This window comes from Vidua macroura, chromosome 21 (genome assembly GCF_024509145.1).
Source record: "Vidua macroura isolate BioBank_ID:100142 chromosome 21, ASM2450914v1, whole genome shotgun sequence".
NCBI lineage: Eukaryota > Metazoa > Chordata > Aves > Passeriformes > Viduidae > Vidua > Vidua macroura.
The window spans coordinates 3,564,480-3,588,877 of record NC_071591.1 but is presented as its reverse complement, the minus strand read 5'-3'; the positions used below and the strand labels follow the sequence as shown (position 1 = coordinate 3,588,877).

Here is a 24,398-nt window from a genome sequence, read left to right as displayed (position 1 = left end):
ATTTTAAGAGCATTTTGGCCTTTAAAATGTTTCTACCTGTTAACCCAGTTCCTCCCTGGGCTGGTCTGGAGCACCTGCAGAGGCTGTGATTAGCCTGGGGACGCTGCAGGGTTGTGCAGCGTCATTTTCTTGTTATGGATTAGAGCACCAAAGCCTCTCGTGCTGCACATGAAGCACTGGCTGAGCCCAACACCATCCCAGGCACTGATATTTCCCCTCTAAGCAATCCCAAAACTGACCTGACCAACACAAAGCTTTCTTAGGCTGAGAAGACGACAGAAACGTACCGGCAAATTCAGTTTAATTGCATCAACAGGCTGGTAGAAAGGCCAAGCAAACTGATGCTTCCACAAGGTCTTCACCACAACATTTTGCATATATTGCAGCTGGTTGGTCTTCCGGCCAGGTTTATTGGGATTTGTCACCTCTGGAGGCGGCGGATTCACAGGGCCCTGAGGAGCCTGGATCGCTGAGGCGACTGTCGACATCTTCCTGCTCGGGCTCTCACTCGCTGTCACTGCGGCAGCAACGGGGAGATTTTCTTTCTTCCTTTATGCTCCCTGAATGGGACTGACATCCCATTTCCAGAGTGCAACCATACAACCTAGAGCAAACTAGAGAGAGAGAGAGAGGGGGCGGGGTGTAAATATGGATTTTTGAAGACACTTCTTCTGTGGACAGTATTTAAACTCAGGCTCTTTACCCCATTGACTTTGTTCCTGGAACACAGTTTATCTTGGAGATGGGAGCACTTCAAGACCCAAGAGACAGTGGAACAGCAATTCCCAAATCCAAAGCCTGCAGAGACACAGCAAGCTTCATGGGACTAGCTCTTGCTTTAGCTGGCTCAGAGAGCATCTTCATGTCAAGAAAACACTCGGGGCAACCTAGGAATCCACTCAGGGAATACAGTTAGGATGCAATGCAGACTCCCATGAATGCACTGATGCAAGCTGCTAAGTCCATAGCTTCCAGCTCCATGTAAACTGAACTGCATTGTCTCTAGACCATGCTGCCTGGCCCCGAGTCAGCTCACAGGGCTCTGCTCTGGTGCAAGGAGTAGTCTGAAATCCTGTAATGAAGAGCAGACGACAGCTGCCAGAGGACCTCAGTCCAGGGAAATGAAAGAAGGGGCACAGTGAGATGCTGTGAACTGCTGAGAGTGAAAGGTGTCACCAGAAACTGCCCAACTTGAAGTGATCTGCACTTCCAATCTCATAAATGTCTTATTATGCCTCTTACTGCATGCACCTGACTGGTTTTGACCCCAGTTTTATATTAAAGTTTAGAGATCCAGGCTCAAATAATAACTGGTGTTACACTGATATCCCGTGACCTGGCTCAGACAGTGCTGTCATGTTCTCTCTCAAAGACACATTTGAAATAGAGGAGAATACATAAATTGCATTATTGTATTCTGGTTTTCCCTCTGCAAACTGCAGAGGTAAAAATAGCCCAGTATCACTGTGCCTTGTGTAGCATATGGTAAACAGCTTTGCTATGTCATCTTCCATAAACATTAGATATTTCACCTCACATCAGGACTGCAGCTACTCATCTCATGGCAAACAGACCACAATCACTTTCTTAAGGCAAATTATTTCAAATATGTTTAGAAAGCTATACAAATACTCTGACATACACTTCTTGTTTGAACAGAGAAACATGAGCAGGGACAGAAGCTGCAGCAACACAGGAAGGAAAAAGCAGGGAGACATCCCAGTAAAAACCAAAAACCTCTGCTTTAATACAGCCCTAATCATCTCTACTGAATATCTGGACTAAATATAGAACATCAACTTACCCTGTGAGCTGCTGATTAGATGAAGGCAAAAAGTAAACACATACCTAACTTGGGGAAATTTTGCCAAAATAGCTGCGTACAAACAAACAGATCTGCAGCAGAGAGGGAGGGAACTGCTAAAAACCTAAACCAAACCCCTGTGTGAATACATGTGATTATTTGTGCAGGAAACAGACAAGTCCAGCTCTGATGCTGCCACCATTTGTTCACAACACCCACTATATTCCAAGGATGGAGAAAAATGCCAGTAGGACTCTCTTGTGCCGTGGATTTAAGTATAGCTCCAGAATCAGGCTTCTGGTCCCTGTTTTTTGGTAACTCAGGAGCCCAGCTTCGTTCCAAAAGGACTGGCTTCTCATGTGCTCATGCTGCTGGTGACAGGCAGGGTGATCACCAAGCAGCCAAAAGGGATGCTGGCATCTCCTGGACAAGGAATTTCCTAACTAGAATCTTACTTGGGATTTCAGATTTAGAAGGAACTGGGGAAGGATTTTCTCCCAGTGTTCCATCAAGTCAAAGCAGCAGCAGAAATATTGCAAAATTCAATCTTCAGATCAAGGGGGGTAAATAGACAAAGAATTAAAAACATCAAAAAAAAAAAGATAATTAGGAAGTTTCACTCAGTCTCCTTCTGGGGAGCTCCCTGCATGGATTCAGGTTTCTGAGCAACATCCATCATCCCAGAGAATGCAAGGCTGGCTGCAGGCCCCTGGTGACCACCACTGAAGCATTCTGTTTGCTGTCTTCTTGATTAACAAACTGAATCCAGTGCAGGGATTGAGGGGAAAAAAAACACCCACAGAGAGCAATTCCTACTGCTAGACAGCATTTGGGTCACAAGTTTGAAACGATGCAGTGTAACTTAAGTCTTCCCTTTAAATAACCTGAGGCTAAATATGATTCTCTTTTCATTTCGATTTTCTTATGTCCTACCTCTCAAACGCCAATTTGATAAGGATTTTTAATTAATTTGTATTAAATCCCAAAACTGTAATTCAACAAACCACAGATCCATAGCTCCTACCTCTCTCAGACTTCTTCTCCCTGACCTTAGCCAAGGCTTTCAGTATCTTGACCCCACAGCTCCTCATCTGTGCCACGGAGATAGTGGGAGCTCCTTTCTGTCCCCACCCAGCAGGGAAAACTCTCTGGGACAGGCACTGCCTCTCCACAGGGCCATTTTGATCCTCAAGCTTAAACAAGGCTTGTACAGTCCACATAAAAGGATGGAACAGTCATCAGTGACACAACACAGAAAGGATTTTAATGAAGAACATCACCAAAACAAGGAGGGGCAGAACCATGACAGCCAACTTGGTCAGTTCCCTGCTCCTCTTTAACTTCCATGCTCCAACACAATGGTTTTTACACCCAGAAGTGATTCCAAACCTCCCAGCAGCACTGGCATTGAACTGCTGGGTCCTGCAGAAGACAGAAATAGCTACCTGGACTATCTGGTGGCACTGGAAGTACTGTCCTGCCATAAATAAAGCCTTAATGTGCCTCACTGCACCTTTAACCCTTGGTCCAGCAGCTTCCTCACCATTTGCTGGGGAAGCTGCTTTGATACTGGGTCTCTCTGTAGTTTTTAAAACTAAGAATTTGCTTCTACAGCCATTCCTTTACCTTTAAAAATTCAAAATGGTATCATTTTTAAGAATGTAAAAAGCAGGACTATGAGGAATCTGAAAGATTAGGGTAAAAATGCTTTGAAAATATCCAAAAGGCAGTAACTTTGAATTAAAGACAAATTAATGCCTGAGAAATCTAGTCCATGTGAAACATCATTTATGAAGTGAGGGAACTGAGAGCCCTGACCAGCTGACATCCCAAATTACCACACAAATCACCCAAGAGGACACTTTAGTAGACCCACAGACAAAAATTAAGCAAGCTTCAGCTTCTACAAACAGTCCCATAACTACAGGTAGAATTGAACTACACAGCTCTTGCCTAAGCACCCTCAGAAACTGCACTGGTATCAATAAATACTTGAACTATTAGGGACAGAGACTCAGGACATCATTGTACAAGGTACTGTACATGCCTGGAGCAAAGACTGCCAAAACCAGACACCATGTGCACCTTCCAGTGAGGGGCTAAGGTGAGACTTCTTTTAGCCCTGCAGTAATAACTTCTTAAATTTTAATTTTTAAATCACTACTTATCCTGTTCTTCAGGCCTATAGTGTTCAAGTAGCAGAAGCTGTTCTTGATTTCTCTGTCTGCACAAGTAGTTTTGATTGTGCAAGTTTAAAATACACCCTGAAGTGCTGTCATACACAGAGTGAACACTGCTTGTCCTTCTTATTCAATCTGAGATAGTAATTAAAAACAAAACCCAAAACCTCAAAGAGAGGAGGTTTTAAGTCCTGCAGTTTAAGTCTTTTTTTGCTTAGTTACAACCTCAGTGTGGCAAACCAGTCATCAAAAAACCCAACTAAGTTGGACAGATTTTTTTCTTTAAAAAAAAACCTTTCTTCCATTGAGTCTCTCACACAGGGTCAGTCAGCGGAGAGACAGTTGGCATGGAGAAAACATGTAAATAATTCCCTGCACTAGCAGGATAACATTTTCCTGTCTGCAGTGGTGGGGACTATTTTAAAAGCAGCTCTGAAGCCCCATGAAGTGTGCAGTGTGCCAGCTCTCCTGCTGCTCCAGCCAACGGCTCTGCCACTTCCTTTGGCAGCGCCCAACATTTAACGGATGCTTTGCTCCCGTGCAGGACCCGATGGGGTTTGTTTTGATTGCAAACTTACAGCAAGCTTTATGTCAGCCTGGCAGTCCAACAACTCCTTGGTTGCCCCCCCCCCCATCCCTTGGTATAGTATTTTTGCATGGTTACTTGGCCATTGATCAAAATCTGGCAGAATTCCAGCTCGGCAAAGAAACAGCCACATAAATCTTCCCATCAGGGAAAATTATCGAGTTTGAGAGATGTTCCTTGACCTCGCTGTTATCTGCACATTTTTATTTACATAACAGTAGCACACAGAGGCTGGGCAGAGACCAAGGTCCCTTAGCAGTTCACACTCTGCACACACAAAGACCCTGTTCCTTCCTCAAAGGGCTGCTGCTCACAACTCACACTTTACACCACGGTGAGGAGACTTGCCCGGAGCCCCACGGTCAGCAGTCAGACCCAAAATTTGCCAGCAGGGCAGTCAGAGCAGCATCCTCCAAGCTGCTGCTCCATGCATTGCTTCCCCACATTGGCTCCTTGCAGCCTCCACAGCAGATTCTCAGTCTCCTTTTTCCCCAACAATTGGAAGTTTGGTCAGATTTGCTACCATGTCAGAGAAGCAGCCCAGCCTTGGTCATCTTGCCCAGACTTTCTCTGCAGGAGAGGTTTAGCACTACTGAACCTCAATACAAAGTCAGGTAAGGTTATTCATGAGTGTTGTACCCATTTCATTCTGTGGCTGCAGAAATTAAGGGCTAATCAGTCTCCTCAGAAGGAAACAAAACTTGTGGATGCCTCCTTTTCCTCCTCCTTTGCCTTCCCTTCCCAGCCCCACACAGGAACTGAACTTCGGGCAGCTTTCAGTACCTACTAACATGCCAGCAGGGATGGTGCCTTCAAACACAAGGGATGTGCAATTTGAGAGCAAGACTTGAGGACAGACAAGTTGCTTTATCAGCCAACCCTGCCCTGGCAGACAGACACACTACACACAACATGCCACCCCCTCAAGACACTGGGATTTACACTTGGCTTCACTGCAGGAGCTGGGAATTTGGCTTGTAGTGCCCCTATGGCACACTGCAGCACTCTGAAAGTCCACTGAGCCATCCTTGCTGTCTCCCACATCATTAATTCCACACATCACAGATTTGCTTTTCATGCATATTATTTTGAGCACCGCCCTAATAACATCCTGAGACTGGGAGATGTAACTGTGTCCTGAGCTCACCTCTGCATGAGGGAGGGGAAAAGATCACAGCAGATTAAGTCAGTTCTTTGGCTTTTGACTTGGTTGGTTTAATGCTCATTAGATTATGCAGATGGCTTTCCTACCCTTGGTCTCTCCTTGGCTATTAGAAGAGCAGGTGTTTCCTCAGTAAGGAGCCTGTGGGTTCCTAAGCAGTAGGTAGGAATCAGCCAGGAGTAACTGGTAATTTCAAGGGTCTTCAGTTTTGATGCCTACTCAGTGCTCCCTGCAAATCATGCTGCTCTAAGATCTCTGACGAGATGCCTTCAAACCCAGGGGTAGCCAAAAGTGACTTTAATAAAAGCACTGGAGACTTATAAACACTGTTAGGCACCTCAGATAAAGTGATGGACTTTCTGATAATTTGAGGCCAGAGTATTTCTCTCCCCCAAGTCACTAATGCCACAGGAAGCACCTTCTGATCAAGTCTGAGCAGGAAATTTAGCTGCTTGTCACACACAAATCAGATGGGGCTCAACTGATTTCTAAACACTGCAGTTTCAAATGCAGGGAACAATGCTTAACACTAAACCAAGTTCATTTTCATAGCTTTGAATTCGGTTTTGAGAACAGTTTTAAGAGACCAATGTCAGTAATGAATTAGGCATGGTTGACCTTTCTTTGTGTTGGGAGTACAGAATGACCTCTGAACCTGTCCTCCTGCCCTGCTTTTTGTGGTCCCCTGAAAACACAGAGGCAAATTTCAACTCAGACTATGTTGGTTTTGTGCAAGCTCCCGAGTTACAGGGTTTTGTTAAAAAGGTTACAGGAGGAAGGAAAAGTGAGTGGTTACACAGCTTACTCTGTGTTGGATTCCTGACTGAAGGAGCTCTGCCAGCTTTGAGACCTGACTGCAGTAAGGTCTGGACTCAGATAAGCTGAACTGCACTTGTAAAAAATCAGCCAGGAGGTACTTCAGCAAATTAACTGGGTGGCCTATCATGAAAAAATTAACAAATGCTCAGCTGTAATAAATCAGATCTATGAACAGGTTCCAGAGTACTTGGAGTAGCTGGTGGCTTGCACATCCAAATCAACAGGATGGGAATGGGTAGGTGCTTAACAGGAAAATGCTGGTGGTTGTGCCTCTCACAAGATACACAAATTACACCTTTATGGCAATGGAAAAAAAAAACCAAACTGTGGGGCTTTTACATAAGAGATTTGGCATAGCAAGTGAAGTGTTTGGGATAACCACATGTCTGAGCAGACTCTGCTCGTGCCATTTTGCCCCCAGAGGGGAAAGGAGGAGATGCAATGGAATTACCTTGTGTGACCCACAGGGCTGAACCCACAACACCTAATGGGGGGCAGAGCCAGGGAGAAACCAGACAGCCAAAATTTACAGGGAAAAGACCCTGCTTAGAGCAGATTTTCTCTCCTATCCAGTGCACTGCACAATTATTTGGCAACTCCTGACACTTGTAGGGGTGACTGCAGCCCCCCAAAAGCCCCTGTGCAGCAGCAGCCCTGCAGCCTGGGACATCAGGCAAAAAGGAAGCACAGGGAAGGTGCTGGCACATGGCCACATACCATCCATGCTCTCGACATGTCAGGAGCAGGATGAGGGGCAGGAGAGCTCGGGGAGGCAGGAATGTGGCTGAGGGCACACTGGAAGTGCAGTGCAAACCACAACACAGCCAGCAGCCCAGTCCTCTGGGATTCAGGAACCACTTCAAGCCTGATCCTGCAAAGTGCTCAGCTGCTTTCCCCTCTCACTAAGCTGCAAGGTCTCTGTGGCTCAGCACCTCACCACAGAGGGTTTTGCAGACTTATCACCTGCAAGATACAACTAATTGGTCAATCAAGATAAACCTCTTTCTAAGGAAGATTTAAGCACAGGCAGGAACAAACTTAAGCTCTGCACACTTTGTGGCTTCTCTACCTGAGTCAATTCCTTTTCCAGCTGTTAGAGAGAAGGTAAAATGACAAGATAGATTCAGTGCTGCATATCTGGGGCTGGAGACTCCTGTCAGGCTGATCAGACTGTCTCAGTTACAATAGCTGGGAGAGTTGAGGGAGTCAGTGCCACCCAGCCCTGGAGTAGCAGCCTCTCCCTGCAGCAGAACGGGATCCCAGCAGGAGAAATCCCACTGCACAAGGGCAAGGGATGCAGGAGCATGGAGATCCTGCTCTCTGCAATCACATTTCCTAAAACAGCACAAAAAAATTGCAATCTAATCAAGAAGAGATATCTCCACGTTTACATGAAAGTTGGCCAAGGAGTAGAAAACTTTTGGTGACCACAAATTCAAGGCTTGCTGATGGGCACAGCGAAAAACTCCACAGACTCAGTCACAACTTCTGCAGGCTGGCCAATTCTGCAAATTCAGAACTGGCACAAATGCTGTCTGCTGGATGCCTTCTTAGTAATTCCAGAAACACAGAGAGCTGGAATAACAATCACTTTAAGCTTCACAGAGGGACAGAATCTACTCTTCCACTTCTACTCACCTCTGGTTTTGCATTCAAATCTATATTTCAAGAACAACCAGAACTACAAATCCATTTCCTTGTCTGGGTTTAAACCACAGTCACCCTTTCTGAACATCCTTCACATCAGCATCATCAACTGCTCTGAAAGTGGGAGACAAACTGTGACAAGCTGATGTTCCTTCAGCTTGAACTTGCTTGTAACAGATCTCAGTGGCAGGGAATCTCTGAATTCCTGCTTGCCCAGCCATCAGAAAATGGAGCTGCCACAGCACATGGAGCAAAAGACAAAAATCCCACTTGCTGAGAGCTGTTAAGAAGAAACCACCCAGCTAAAAGTGCAGGAGCAACAGGTCCATCCTGGACACACCAGCCCAGTGACAAGCAGCAGGCTGAGGCTGTTAATCATTTCAGAACTGGATGATAATGCTGAATAGCCTTAACCTGATACTCAGTGGCTTCAGCAGAAGTCAGCCTGGGGCTGCCTCTGCTTGTATTCCTTCAGGAAACAAAATTGGTGGATAGAAACAGATATAAATACTGTTTCTGCAAGAGGAAACAGGCAGCTAACCTACACCCTCTGGGAGAAAGCAAAACATAGAGAAAGTCAGCAAAAGAAAGGAGGGATGAATAGAGTGAGGAGACAGAAGTGAAAGCTCCCTGTTTCATGCAGCTTAAAAATGTGATTGACCACAGGCTGCTGTTAAATGCTGGATCACACCCAGACTACTTTTCTGAACTACAGTCTAAAGCATCATAACCCATCTCCTTCAAGGCTCTGCCTCCTCATTTCCTGTATTTCCCCTATTCCTTTACAGTCTCCCTTCTCCAAAGCACAACTTCTCCAACAGTGACACTGCTGACCATTCATCCTGTGACTCCAGCAAACTGTTTTGCCATTTTCAAGTCAACACACTGTATTTCAGATAAATTATTAAAAACCAACCAAACTAACTGAAATAAGAACCAAAAACCCCACACACACTCTGGCCCTGTCCCAAGTTTCAGCCAATGCACAGCAGCAGCATTTAGGTACAGCCAGTAAAGCAGAACGTGGCAACACCCATACAGGGTCCAGAACTCCCAATGGGATTATTTTACATCTACACCCTCGTTTTCTGCTTTTTAAAGGATGTGATGTGCACAGTTAAACATTTGAGTCCTGAAAAAGTCAGCCCTTCCTCTTTTTAATCAGCATTTGGTGCTCTGTGTACTTTTACAGCATAAGGAAAAGCCTCAAACTCAAGTCTCTTTGATTCAGCATACAGTGAATAAAGGACACAGAGCCTTTCCACAACAGGTTTGTCATGATTGTTTCTCTCTCTGCACTTTGATTTCCAAAAAGAGACATTATTGGACAGAAAGTTTTTTGAAGAAAAGTCAAAAATAAAAGGAAAAGAAAAAGCCACAAGAGCTCAACTACTTCCCTGCTGGGCAGAGCATCTCCAAGCATCTGCTGTACCTGCACAGAATTACAAATCTCCTGCTACAAGCCAGCCTGAGAGTTCTGACACCCCAGGCTGCAGGCTGGTTATCCCCCACTTGGAAAATGGGGATATCAATATTTCCACTGCCATCTGCAATTAAAGTCCTTAGCCTTTTCCCACGCATTTATAGATTAACCCCTTCTCAGTGTTATGGTTGCATCAATTTTAAAGAAAGGGGGGGAAAAAGAATCAAGAGCACAAAGGAATTTGTATTTACACGGTGTTCAAATACCATCACTGGCGTTTCTGAAAACAACTTCTTGACTAAGTACAACACTCCTTGTCATTGGAAGAAAACACAAAGCTAAAACTGCCATCTGCTTTATCCCTTTGCCCACACTTCAGAACTCTTTAAAAACAATTCTAAAAGATAAACCACAACACCCAAAAGTTCTTGAGTGGCACCTCTTAGGGAGGGGGGGTTAGATACAGTCAAATTCCATTTCCAGCTGAGTTGAAGAAGCTACAGAAACAGGAAGATCACCTCCTCTTTATAAAACCAAGTACAGAAAGTACTCTGAGCAAAGTATAAAATACAGAGCCCTTACAAATAGCACTTAATTCCTCTGTATTTCCTATTTAAAGGGTTGTTTCCTGCTCTGTGGAGCTAAGAGCCTACACTGCAATTCTCCCTAACACCACCAGTTCTGCAAGGCCATATATCAGCATTATTAATATGATTTACAAGTGCTACAGATGTTCTCCTTAGGGGCAGCTCCATGCAAACATCGACAGACTTCTAATAAACAGACCCAGATCCATCTGTTAACTTATTTGAAGCATTTCACTGTACAGAACAGAACCAAAGTGATTCATTAGGGAAAGTATCTTCATCAACAACCTACCCTGTACACTTCTTGTGCTCCAACACTTTCTCCTATTTAACTTTTAAATTTGTTTTTATGCATTTAAATGATTAACGTTACTATTCTGAAAAATAATGGATTCATTTCAGGACAAAAAGCATTACAAGTGTAGTAAAAATGGATGAGCTGCCACTGGTTTAAATCATGCTCTGGGTTTACAACTACAGCACTGCACCTTTCCCATACAAAGTCCGCCTAAAATCAATACATGACAATCAAGTCAGTTTAAGGGGATGAAGGATGAAATGAAAAGGATTGAATTACCATGACATAAATATACTGCTTGTTAGCTGAGCCACAGTAACGTTAGACCTGCTAATGGGGCAGGGTAAGAGCCCCCACACACCAAGGGAATTACTGCAGCTCTGCAGGCAGAGCAACCACTTGTTACACCAGTCACCCTCCCATTTAAGACCACCACTCATCCCCTGTGCACACTCCCACCAGCTTGGCTTTATCTGTTTCCAAAGCAATTGAAGTGCCCTGTGTTTGAACAGGCACATTGTCCCGGAATAACTCCCTGTGTTAACTTAAAGCAAACACAGCCACACAAGTACAAAAGGCTCTATGGGGTCTACTACTTCCGATGAAAAGTGATTTTGCTAAGGTTGGGTAGATCCATAAACTTGCTCAGCTATGCAAGGAAGTTTCAGGTCAGCTGAGGTGTGAACAACCTGTGGTAGTTAAGCTGCTGTCGCTCCCTTCGAGAGCATCAAAGCAGTTCCTGAGTTTGAATTAAATCCCCAAATGGTCTGCAAAAAAGGGAAAAATTTGGATCTTAAAGTCTATAACCCCTCCCTATGCAGGGAGTAGAGGCTGCTGATTCAGGAAAAGGGGGGAAGGTGCTCCCTACTGCCTCAGACCCCCAGGGAACAGTGCTGAGGGCAGATGGACAGGAGGACACAGCTTCCCCAGCACAGCTCCTGCCGAGAGCACCCGCGGCTTAGAGCACACAAGCCCTAAGCTGCTCAGAGCTCCTGCATATGGATGAAGCTCAAGTCCAAGGAAATATGACCATGACAATGCGGACACAAGTATCCCAACTGATTCCCATGTGGCTTGCTCCTGCCCAGGAAAGGAATACACTTTCAGCACACTGGCAGATCCATAATACTCCCACTCACTCAGGCAAGCACTTACTCCAGGGGAAACTCAGAGGAACATTTTCTCTTCTCTTCTTTGAAGTGCTGCACTTCAACATTATTTCACAGACCCTGAGCATGACTGTAGCAGCAACAGAAAAGCTGCAAAAAGCAGTGCTTTCCAGGAAAGAACAGCAAAAAGCAATGCTTTCCAGGAAGGAACAGCATTCTTCACTAAACCCAGACACAATTCTTACACACATGTGCTCCATTTACCACTTTCACTACAGCTCACAGCACAACAGAGTTCCTAAACCAGCCTTGGTAAGCAAAAAGGCAGCTACATCCTACAGCCCCTCCCAGCAAAAAGCTCTGGACTGCAAACTCTGCACTTGCTTATAGCCAAACCAATGGACCAGGGTAGTTTTAGAAAACAAATTTATCTCAGCATGGCCATATCCATGGATTTTGAGAAAGGGAGATCCTCAACCAGGCACCCTCTGTGATGTCACACAAGGATGAGCTGAGCAGTTGAAAAGACAAAGTACCAGAAGGAGAAATGTGCATTTTGTTCAATACAAGCAGGGTTTGGTTACTACAGGAGAGTCAGTCACAATGAACATCTCAGCTTGTACATCTGTGCCAGTGCAAGCTCTGCGTGGATGGCAGTGCAGCTGCATCAGGAAAGCTCTCCAAGTGTAAACTTCAACAGTGGAACAGCAATCCTTTCCTGTCCCTGCTGCTCTCTTTTCAAAGGAAAGGCAGGAGCAAAAAGGATCATTCCCAAAGCAGACAGGTATCAATCACACCCGAGTCTAAATCTCAAAGTTTGACAGTAAATGGGATCAGTGCAGACAGGGAAATTTCCTCCAGATAGGTCTCTCAAGCACAGAAATTCCACCTCAGATTGTCTTTGCTACACTTGTTGCAATGTTGGTGGAGAGGAGAAAATCCTGCTCCCAGGAAAGAAAAACAAACTCCTCTGACCAGGTCATCCATGCTGCTGAAACACTTCCAAATATGACATCTGCTGAAAAGAGACCAAGGCCTGGAAAGGTGCAAAAGGAACCCAAGGTAGAGGTGAGTATTTTCTTCAGTCAGTATCTAATCAAGAAGAAGGGAAAAGGACTGCTAGAAAACACAGCACATTACAGAGAATTTCTGCACTGCTCTCCAGAAGAATTTACATCCCTCCAACATTGGCTTTAGCAACAAGTGGGTTAAAGAGTTAGTGTGCCACAGGAAGTTTTTCACCTCCAACAAGCACTAATGACTGACAAAACAACCCTGATGTCGCAGTAAGATCCCACAGAATGAAAAGCTGGAGATGCACAGATCCTTCCAAAATGTCCTGACAGCTCACTGAGCAGCACAGCACACAATGGCTCCCTCCCAACTCCCACAACTCCACTGCTTGCAACAGGGTTCTGGGCTACTACTAAAGAATAATGCGGCAAATTGAAATAAAACAAAATTAAAAAAAAAAAAAAAAAAACCAAAAAAAAAAAACCAAAAACAACACCACGTACAAAACAAAACATATGGCTCATGGTAATGATTGGGAAGCCCACTGAGGATTAATGAATTTTGCAAGTTAACAAAGAAGGAGCAATCAGGATTAAATCAACAACACTGAGATGCAAAACCACTCTCTGTTCATTTATTTAGCAAAGTGTAGTTCTGCCTGTGCTGAAAGCACCTGATAGCTTACCAAAGAAGACAGAGTAATATATTTTGTAAAAGTAATTAATCCTTTGAAATATGAGACCTCAGTACATCACTCAGCTGCTACCAAGGAGAGGGATTTGACTCCCAAGTTGTTTGTGCTGTCAACAAGAGCGATCGGGCTCCCAGATTACTCCTGGGAGGAGGAGTGAGATTCTAGGAGTGCAGCAGGGCTTGGCTGGAAACCCACACCCCACTGCACAAGTGCCTCCCCTCGAAGGGAAGTGGTAAACATTAAACAGCATCATTCAGAACGTGCAGCCTGGGAAATCTCTGGGAAGCCCCAGCCCAGCGTGTGCACTGCCTTCAGCCTCACGGGGAGACACCCTCAGGCAGGCTGGACCCCTGGCCTGCAGGTGAGGTTTGAGGATACCAAAAATCCCCGTTAGACTCGCTCCATCTTAAGAGATGAGTTTTAAACACACAGTTCTTAACTCAAAGAGGCCTTTTGCAGGATTTTTAAGAGCTGTGATTTGTGTCACTGTGCACATCAGGGCAAAGACACAAGTGGCTACGAAGCCCACAGAAACACTTGCATTTGCAGACACTGAGTAATAACAAAATCAGCCTTCTTTGAAGACAGACAGTGCAAGGGCAAGGCTGCCCAGCATGCTTACTGAGCTGGAACTCAGACTTCAACATGCTTTTCCTCTAAATACTTTTTAAATGACAAGAACTAAAGTTTTTGTAAGCACTTTGGTGCTTAAATGACACCAGTTTTATTTCCAGAAGCCTAGTTTTTATTTGTAGATAACAGAACAAACACTCCAGAGTCAGCTTTGAAAACACCCCTCAGACACTTCACATTGCACGTGCATTCTTTCTTAATTTAAACTCTGCATGCATAGGTCACTACAACTAAAAAGCCTTTCACTGCAATAGCTACTGTCTCAGCACTGAAGAGACAATATTGCAATCAAGCTTATGCTGAAGATTGTATAAGAATGTTACCCCCTGCCCAACCCTTTTATTAAACATTGTCTCAAAACACTAAATAAGCATGAGTATTTTTATCCAGTGCAGACTAAAGAGAAAGAAACAATCTTAGCATTTCTTCTTTCCAAAAAGAAAGGCTTTGAGGTCTGGAGTTACTCTTGTTTCAGCAGGAGCCTCCCAGGGTATTATTAAAAACTCCCCAAACTTCTGTGCTAAAAAAAAAGAGACACCCAGCAGTCTGCCAGGGCTGTGATCTGCAGATCAGGAGGCAGGACCTGCATTCACAGAACGCTCAAGCAGTTGGGGAGTTGTAAGCAATACAGATCATGGCTTTTTCTGCTTGTAAAGCAACCAAACTGCTTTGGGGACTTCTTGTTTGTTTTGATCGATGCATATTTATTCTGCACTTGTCACCCAGATCCTGCAGCACATATGGTAGTCCCCAAGTCCCCTCTAATACCTTGGCTTAGCACTGTGTGAATTAAAGACAACAGTTTCAGCTTTAAAACTAAACTTCCAGTTTCATGTAGACACACCCCCAGCACACTCACACTGTATACATTAAAAAAAAAAATAATAAGCATATTAAAAACGTGCTTCCTTATTCCCAGCAAGGAACAGCAGGTGTGCTTTGCTAATTATGTCAGCTCCTAACCTGCTATTATTTACCAGTGTCAGGGAACTTAAGATGTAACAAAGAAGAAAAAAAACAACCCCAAAACCTACATATAAAAGTTTGAAATATTAGCGAAGCCATCACATTTGCTCATCCAAACAAATTTATTTTAGTAACTTTTGGCTCCTGAAAAAAAATCAACAGAAAGGAACATCCACACTCTGGGACTGTCACAGAACATTTATCCCGAACCTGACAGAACGCATTCTCCACGTTGTCAAAAGTCAGTTGTGGAGGAAAACACGTTCTGAATTAACACCCTGCGAGACCCAACCACGTAAAGACGCACACAGACCCGCGACCTGAACACTACAGCTTTGTTTGAAAGTGAAACCAAGCAGGCTACAAATAATGCTCTATCCCCAGCGCCCAGGGAGGTGCCAAACCCAAACAAGAAGTATAAACGGAGGAGAAGGACGGCTGAGTTTTGAAGTTTTACATTTTATTATCGGTAGCATTATTTATAGCGTGACATTTCTATATATAAATCTGCGATCTGCGTTTCTTTTTACACCTAGAAAGCATATCAAGTTTAGGCAGCGAACCCTTGGGTTTCCATTTATTTGCAGAAGTTTGGTAAACACCGGATATTTACACGAGCGGAGCAGCTGGGTACGCACACACACACATACACAAATAAATACATGCGGACACGGACAACACGCGAAACGCGCACTTTCCAGCCCATCATCCGCTGCCTGCTCAGACCTTTTTCCAGCTCCCAAGCCAGCGGCGGGGCCGGGGAAATGGCCGGAGCAGGCGGGCGCTGGCCCAGGGCTGGGGCCGGCCCGGGCTCCGCTCCGCGCCCGAGACAAACGCGGAGCCGGGACCCGCGCACCGCCGGCACCGGGGGCTGGAGGCTGCCTGGTCCCCCCCCTTCCTCCGCGCTATTTTTTTAAATTCTTTTTTTTTTTTTTTTCCTCCTCTTCCCTCCCTCTTTTTTTCCTCTTTCTTTTTTTCCTTGTTTTCAAGAGCGCCTACAGCCCTCCTTTTCTTCGCCCCTAATTTTCCCCTTCAAAAGATGGCGGGCAGAGAGAGCGAGCGAGGGAAAGCGAGCGAGAGAGGGGGGAAGAAGAAGAAAAACATAAAAAAAAAAAAAAAAAAGAAAAAAAAAAAAAGAAGAGAAGAGAAAGAAAGCAAGCCCGTCCTGCGTTGGGGCGCGGGGCTCGGCGGGGCCGCGGCTGCAGCCGGCCGGGGCGTCTTCGGGCGCTCGGCGAGAAGGGGAGGGGGAGCAGAAGATGGAGAAGAAGCGGCAGAAGAAGAAGAAGAAAAGGGTGGGCAGGAGCGGCGGGGCCGGGAGGAAATCAATGGCCAGGCTGCAGCCAGCCCCGCCGCGCTTTGTTACAATTGTGGCGGCGCACAAAGGCTGCGGGGCCGCGGGGAGCGACGCGGGGCTCTCGCAACAAGAAGGAGCAGAAGAGAGGAGGGGGAGAAAAAAAAAAAAATAAATCAGCATTGGCCTTTCCCAAGTGGGTTTTGCTTTCCTCCCCCTTCTTCCCCGGCCCCCCTCCCTCCAGAAACCATGGCCCAGTGCTAGCAATGCACACCCAAGCATCTAACAAATAAAGGGAAAGATTAAATAGATTACTTTGCCCCGGCAGCTCCAGCAACGTTTGCCTTACAGTCCCTCCAGTTGCTCTTCTTTTTATCCTCGGCAAGGCAGTATAATAGATGCGCTACAGCGCCCGAGCGCTCATGCGCCGGGGCGCAAGGCCATGTGGGCACCGTAGTCCCGGGCCGGGCCGGCGGAGAAGCGGCGGCCGCAGCCCGCACTACAAGTCCCAGAAGCCGGCGGGTCCCCCCCGGCCCCCCGCGCCCTCCCCGGAGCGGCGGGCAGGGGACGGGAACGGCAGGGGTGATGCCCCGGTCAGCGGGCGGCGGGGCCGCCCAGCGCGATGTCCCCGGCGGGGGAAGCGGCCGGAGGGGCTCGGGGCGGGGGACCCGCCACACGGAGCCGCGCGGAGGCGGCGGCGGGCGGGTGTCCCCCGGGCAGACATGGCCGGGGAAAATCCCGGCTTCCCCCGTCCGCCCGCGTCGCGCCTCCCGAGGTACAAGCAGAGCCTGAAAAGTGCGCCTGGAAACGCGCGTGGGACCCACGCGTGCTGCGGGAGGCCGAGCTGGAAATCACAACTGCTCTCGCCCCCTTTTTTTTTTTTTTTTTGTTGTGTTGTTTTGTTTGTATTTTTTTTTTTAATCGCGGTTTGCATTGGGTAATGCGCTCTCGCAGTCATTACGCAACAACTAATACGAGCTGCAATAAAAATAGCCCGCCGCCGATGCACGCTGGAGTAGCGAGCAGCCAAAAAAAAAATCCATCAAGAAAAACCACAGCCCGATGTAGCTTGCACTGGTTGGTGCATTTCATAACATTGTCAGCTGCTGAAAACAAAAATTAATCTAACGTATACAATAAAAACAATGTGAATTTCACCAGCACACCACCATAAAAGCATCAACAAACATCAGCGCTGTTAAAAACACTTCCAAGTAACAGACACACACAGCCCATGTCCTAAAGCAAATCCACAACTGCAAACAGAAGTTAAAAAAAATTGTTATAAGCCAAAATATTATTGAGTTGCTGTAGAAAAAATATAATAGAACTCTTGGAAAATAAATGAGGGGAATATTTGAGTGCCAATATGGAATAAGGCAGAGGGAGGGGATTTCTCTGTGGACACATGTGCCAGCAGAGGCTGCCACGCTGCTGGTTCAGACAGCCACATGCTGATGCCAATTAATAAGTCAGTTTATTGTAACCATAAGGTGAAGGCAGTTTTACTAAAAGACCTTATTTCCAGAAGATTAGCTTTAGAAAAACACGACCAATGGGACTGAAATTTCTCCAGAGGTATGATATAATCAGAAAGATTGTACAGGCTTAAGAGAATTCCATTTAGCCATGCTTGCAGCTGCCTCAGGATGGATCCAATATTGTGCACATGCCTTAGCCAAACTTCGCCAAAAAAAGGGCTTTTTGGCACTCAACTTCAAGGCTTGTGCAAATTCAGGAACCAGAAACTTGCTCACAGCTCTACCACTCTTGGGTACATTTGCTAAGGCAGCATTTGATGTATCTGCATCAATACTCAAACCCCACTCTAGGTCAGTGTGAGAGATCTGGGCTTCCTTCCTGCCAGCTGACCCTTTTGATTTGACCATCAGGTACCCCAAAGTCACATCCCCACCCAGAGCACATGGTCCCTGCAGGAGCACAAAGCACAAAAGCAATACGAAAAAATTACATTCCTCGTCTACTTAAGGAGAACCACCACACTTCACCAGCTAGTGCTCACAAACCTGATTGCCAAAAAGAGGGGAAATCCCTTTGAAACACCTGAGCTCTGCCCTGCCCACAAATGTTCTGAAGTCCAGATACCTGGGAGTAGGGGGAAGGACTGGATTTTGAGCACTTTTTACCATTGTTCTGCTCTAAGCCCATTTTCAAGGTAATCTAAAAGATCATAAGTGTATCAAAGCATTGGAGAGCTGAAGGGAGCCAGGCCAGTTCTTCTGACTGCACTGTCCTGCTCCAGGATGTACCTGATCCCACATGGATAACTAAAGTAGGAATTCCTGAATGCCATAACATACACAGACACCAAATCACGAGCATGACCAAAGAGCCCCTAAATGAAAACTGCTGCAGCTCTAGTGATGGGGGCTGGGAAAAGTTGGCAGCTGAAGCTTTCCAAAGGAGGGGGAAGGGAGAAATAGGCTGAGTATTCATTATGAACACTTGGAAAAATGGACTCCATGCACTCTAAAGACTCCTTTTCAGCTAAATCATAATCTGAAAGCTTGGGTTTTAAAAGTATTTATATTTTAGTCTGAGAAACTCCTGCAACTAAAGAAGTGTTGGCTGCAATGTGAGACTTGGCAGAGCCACAAGGAACTGAACAGGGGTCTCCTAATGCAAAGTATTCAGCAACCCCAGCAACAGACACAGAGCACAACAGCCAAGCAGAGAGAAACTGGGGAGTGCAGGCAGAAAGGCAGAGACAAGAGAAGTCAGAGAGCAGAAACTCTGGGAGAGCATAAAACTCTCCAAGCTAGCAGGGCACTCACCTCACAGTGAATGTGCACAAGTTCAGTATTGGAGTTTGATACTCACTGCAAGTCCACTGTCAGGAGCAAAATGATGAAGGGTGCATCAAAACTGCAGCCCAAAAGGAGCCTCCAATTGCACCTTATCCTGCCTTATCTCACCCAGGGTGGGTGTAAGAGAGTTTCATCCCAAATTGTCATGTTCATTATGCAGCAGGCTGAGCAGGCAAAACAATTCACGTGGGAAACTGTCCCCAGAGATTTCACCACTATCAGCTTTCAACCTGGAACACAGCAGTCACTCACACACCTACCTGTAGGTCTGCAGACTTGTGCTTGAAGAACCTCACTGCATCCTCCAAGGGATTAGGAAAGCAAACGTATTTTGGGATCCCTAAAGCCTTCTTTATGCAAGGCAGTGAGTTTAGATAATGGTTTAGCCAAACAGGCACAGGCTGACTCAGTTTGAATAAGCCCCTTAGGAGGTACAGTGAAATCAAATCAGAACAATTTAAGCTCAAGTTACCAAAGCCAAAGTAAAAGCACTTCAACCGAGGAAGAGTCGTAATCTTTAAATTAAATTCTGAACTGATTTTGTCACACAGTTTCACACACAAGATGTAACAGGCTGCCTCTTCAGAGACACCTTTAACATCAGCTTTTCCTTAAAAGAGAAACCTACAGCAGCAGCTCTTTACCTTCTCCTGCTCCCCAAGCTCAGAGGAGCATCCTACATTCACCCAAAGCTTCTCAATTGGCCTCTGTGGTCTTTTATGCTGCACCTCCAGTTACCCAATTAGTGCCTTGCTAATGAACACCTGCCATGTATTTATTCCTGGCTGTGACAGTACTTTTAACCTGTAATGCCCAGTGGTACCTACATCCTTCTCAGAAGCTTTGTGCACAGGCTTCAACAAGAAAAATGTTATTTGTGCAAAACCAGAGTGTTTTTCAGGGCTATTAAACTCTGGCACTTTTTGCCTCTCTGCTCATGGATCATTGAGTGTTTTAAAAGCAAGAGGGGATGGAAGCAGAAAAGGAGATACTTTGTGGGACAGATGAGTTTTGGGAGGATGGGCCACACTCAGTGCCTTGTGTGACTGCACCCAACAGTATTTAATAGGAATCAGGGACTGCTGGGAACACCAACTTTTCTGATCTTTGCAATAGGTATTTCCTGCAAGCTTCTGATTTTCACCTGTGCCTGTTCCACTATCAAAACCACAGATTCCCACTTCAAGGGGGGATTACATGACTCAGATCACTCCAGTGTCAGGCAGAAGGGTGTTGAACACAAGGGGATAAATGCTCTTATTACAACAGAGAGTCATCTTTTCCAATGATCATCTTCAGTGTAGTGGCAGGATTTCCTCGATTGAGTAAGTGTTATTCAGTAAGTTAAGGATGACAGGATTAGGGCAGAGGTTTGAAACAATAATTGCAGTTTGTTCTTCTGTAGTACCTTTCATCTGTGAAATTCACAACAATGCAATAATCCTCCGAACAGCTTTTGTAAGTAAGGAAATATTATGACTCCTGTTTTTCAACTGAGGAAGCTGAGAGGGAATATGATGATGCAGAGAATCATGGGCAGAGGCAGAATTGGGACTCAGCTCTTCTGACTCATTCTTTGTAGTTCTGAGAGCCTGGACACACCAGTTGGTGCGGCCACCCTGGCTCCTCACTCCCAGGAATGTCAGTGCCTGCAGGGCTTTTGGATCTTCAGTGTTCCCTCTTCATCTGGAGAGGGGTGAGCAGAGCCCCCAGACTGGGAAGCCAGGAGCCAGGATGTCTACAAGCCCCAAAAGGCACAGCACTGTGCTGTTTGGAGGGAAGACAGGAAAGAATTGAGCAACCCAAGACCTAAAGGATCTTGTATATGTTCATCTGCAAAGAGGAGTTTTGATTGTGATCTGAATGGTGCTCTGGAGTCAGCCAATATCCAGTGGAGGGTCCAGAGTAGATTTAAATAAAGTTCTTCCAGATTGGATGTTCTCAATCCAGTGAAGCAGAGATGAAGTGCTTCCACTGCAATGGACAGGAAGGGCATGAAGAGCCCACAAAATCTTCTGTCTGACTATGATGTGTCTTACCAGGAGGGAGCAAAAAGCTTTATTTGGAGGAACTGGAGACTGGGATTCAGTGGGCTAAGGTTTATATGTAAGGAAAGAGGCAGAGCAAAGGCCTAAACTGTTGTGAGAGAGGACACGACCACAGAATTTGGGAACGGAAAAGAAACTGCCCAGCCAACACGGCTACATATCTTTGGCCATAGTTAAAAATGTTCCTTTGGAAATTACCTGCATCTGAATGGTTTTGTTGGGCATTCAGTGTGATGTGACGACCCAGCACCTGCTGTGAACACAGTGGTTTGCACAGGTAAGCAAGGCTGTGAATAGTGTGTGTTACTGAGCTGGCAGTTTAAACCAACAGACACTGGAACATGCCAGACTTCAGCTGGCCAAAGCCCTAAAGGATTCCTCTGTTTCCTTACTTTTCCTCCTGCCCCCTCACAAAGACTGGAGAGAATGGCAGAGAGATCCTCTAACCAAACAGTAACACCTTCAAACATCTTGATCTGTAAATGACAATGAGTAATAAATAGATTTCACTAAATCTATTTCAGGGGTGTGAGTGAATTGTATTGAACTGTCCGCTCACCGTGGCTGCAGCCAAAGAACAAAGCTCCTGATTCACACAAGTGCTGAGAACCTGCTGCTCCAGTTGAAGTGGCTGGGAGAGGCAGGCTGTCATCACGTCTGGCAGTCAGAGCGTGTGTGACTCAGGCTGGGCTCTCAAATCAGCAGCCTCTATGCATTAACTAGGCTGGGGCTGGCATTGGGGGGAATTTGTGCTGATTGTCTGCACATGTCCTGCACATTGCAGGACTCCCAACCCTGTGGGAAGTCCGACCTGCTCTTCAAAATCATGTTTCTTACCAGGTCTTTACTAACGAGGGTTTGATACATGCAGTGTCCAATGATCTTACATTGAAATGAGTTCTTCAACTTCTATAGGCCCCTCATGCCTGGATTATGTGCTTGTACACATCCCTCCCAGGGCAGGAAGATTCCAACCCTACCTGCTCTCCACTGGGCTAAGATTTCCTAGCTTTAAATGAACAAACATTGCCAACAAATGTTGGCAATGATGCAAGCAAGGCTTAGAGTGTAGTGGGAGAGGTAGAAATATCATCCTGGAAAAGGTTCAGTGTTTGTTTTTAAATCCCAGAAGAAACATATGAATGTGATGTATCTGGGATTTAGGGAAAAAAAAAAAAACCAAAAAACAGAGCAGCATGTTAGGAACCACCCAGAAACAGCTCTGTGTCAGGGATCAGCTGCTCTTTAGAAGTCTAAAAGATGCAGCAGGTCTCTCTTGAATTCTTCCTCCCTGTTTCTGGAGCAGAGTGTAACACACAGCGAGTCTGTTCTGCACTTCCTCTGTCTGCTGAGGGGCCCAAGCAAATAAAAATGCAAGCTGAGATTGCTAATTGTGCCAAAACATAAACATGGGCTCACACAGCTTGTGAGCTCCGTGTGTGATTACTCACCACTACAAACGTAAGCACGAGCTGGTTTGCAGCAGGCAGGTCTAAAGAACAGGTCCAGGCTGTAGTGAAGTTCCTGGGAGCTTTTCCACAAACAATAATGTCCTTTGGATCAGCTCTGCAGCACTGGGTTAGCTCTGCTCTGGGTGCAACCTGGGACAAAATCACACACATTGTTCACAGCAGGAGCCACGGCCTCAGCTCCTCACACCCTGGAAACCACCCAAAGGGACCCCAGTAACACTGGGAGCAGCCACTTCCTTCCAATCTGAGCCATTTTCCTTTCCCTTTCATCACCATGGGAAGCTGCTCTCCCACAAACACCACAGACAGGTGTCCTTTCCAGTGCACTTGGCACATCCCCAAATTCAGGCTGTTTGGAAGCAAAGGGAATGAAAGATTTGGTGAGGGAGAAGCCTGCCAAGCCCCACGCTTTTCCAGAGTTTGGACAGATGTCACATCCTGCTGATCCCAGCTGTGGAAGCCTGGCCGAGGGAGAAAGAAAGACCTGCACAGATGATTCATAACCATCAAGTGAAATTTAATCCAAATTTTTGTCTGTGCAGAGCCCTGGGGATGTTCTGCAGTCCCAAAGAAATGCCCCTGCTCGTGCTGTTTCTGAAAGCTCCATGCTATCAAAAACCCAGCCTGGCATGGAATCAGCTACTTGGCCAAATGGAGTTTATCCTGCTTTAAACTAGTTTAAAAAAAAACCATCCAGGACACTTAGAGGCTAAGGGGTTGTTTAGGATTACACTTAATTTCTAGTCAAGGCTACATTTTTCAGATTCCAGAGAGATATTATTTAGAGCAGAGATTTTTATACATGCACATATATATGTTTTCTACACACATATAAATATATTTATATGTATTTTCTACATATATAGAAAAATATCAGGCAAAAATTCCCAAAGCAGATACTGAGAGGAAAAATACGAACTTATCTCCAACATGAAAGAAACAAAAAACACCCTGCCACAAGGAAGTTCTATAAATAGCATTATACTGCTGATTTGCATTCTCCCATTTTATTTCATATTGTTTAAAAGACTGAAAACATTACGCTGAAACCATCTGGAAGAATCAGCACCAGGGATTTAACTGGATTTTTTTCCTAATATTGTTTTCCTAATATTGTTTCCTAATATTCCTAATATTTTTTCCTAATATTGTATTGCGCAGCTCTTCTGTGTTTTACCTCCCTGAGTTTAGAGGGCAGGACTAATTCTCCAGATTTCTGGTGCAGGATTCCAGGCTGGAGTAGAAGGGCCTTGGCTTCACCATACCACAGGTTTTTTTCATCTTTTCCTTTCTCAACTGCCACTAGAATTTTTGGAAGCCAAATATCTTCCTGTGTTAAAGGGCCAGTGAATGACACACGTCTCCTTTGCTTCCCTCTTAAGTGAAAGCAGACTGCAACGTGTGAGTTCAGAAATAACCCACGGCTCTCCAGAGAAGTGCTTAAACACATGTTTAACTGTAACCGGGCTCTTTGGCCTCAATGAATTAAACACTTTTGCCAGTCAGGGCTTTTTGAGTGACAATACGCTGAGAAAACCACCTTGCCTCAGATACCCTCTCACCCGGGCGAGGAGAGGATTGTGGTGTTAAAACGGCTCAAACATCAGCATTAGAGAGACACAGAATCACTTGGGTTGGGAAAGACCTCCGGGATCATCGAGTCCAACCTTTGATTGATCATCACTTTGTCAATTAAATCATGGCACTGAGTGCATTGGGCAGCCCTGGGGACGGGGACTGTGCCGCCTCCCTGGGCAGCTCCAGTGTTTAATGTTTCCCCCGATCCAGTGTTTAACACCACTTTCCATGAAGAAATTCCCCGATGACTCCCCGCTCC

The 24,398-nt window shown here is 45.6% G+C and overlaps 1 protein-coding gene across 2 annotated transcripts in view; it reads right to left on the bottom strand.

Annotated features, from left to right (window-relative positions):
• Window positions 1–24,398, bottom strand: part of BRD3 (bromodomain containing 3) — a 44,999-nt gene that overhangs the window by 19,824 nt on the left and 777 nt on the right. Inside the window, exons 2-3 of one of the 2 annotated variants that reach the window (XM_053996298.1) lie at window positions 22,541–22,690; window positions 288–614 (exon numbers count right to left, since the gene is read on the bottom strand). In XM_053996298.1, the coding sequence (XP_053852273.1) occupies window positions 288–488 (201 nt within the window). In that variant the 5' untranslated portion in view covers window positions 489–614; window positions 22,541–22,690. Of the gene's footprint in view, window positions 1–287; window positions 615–16,528; window positions 16,630–22,540; window positions 22,691–24,398 lie in introns of those variants that run through there. The other variant, XM_053996299.1, reaches the window with a different exon arrangement.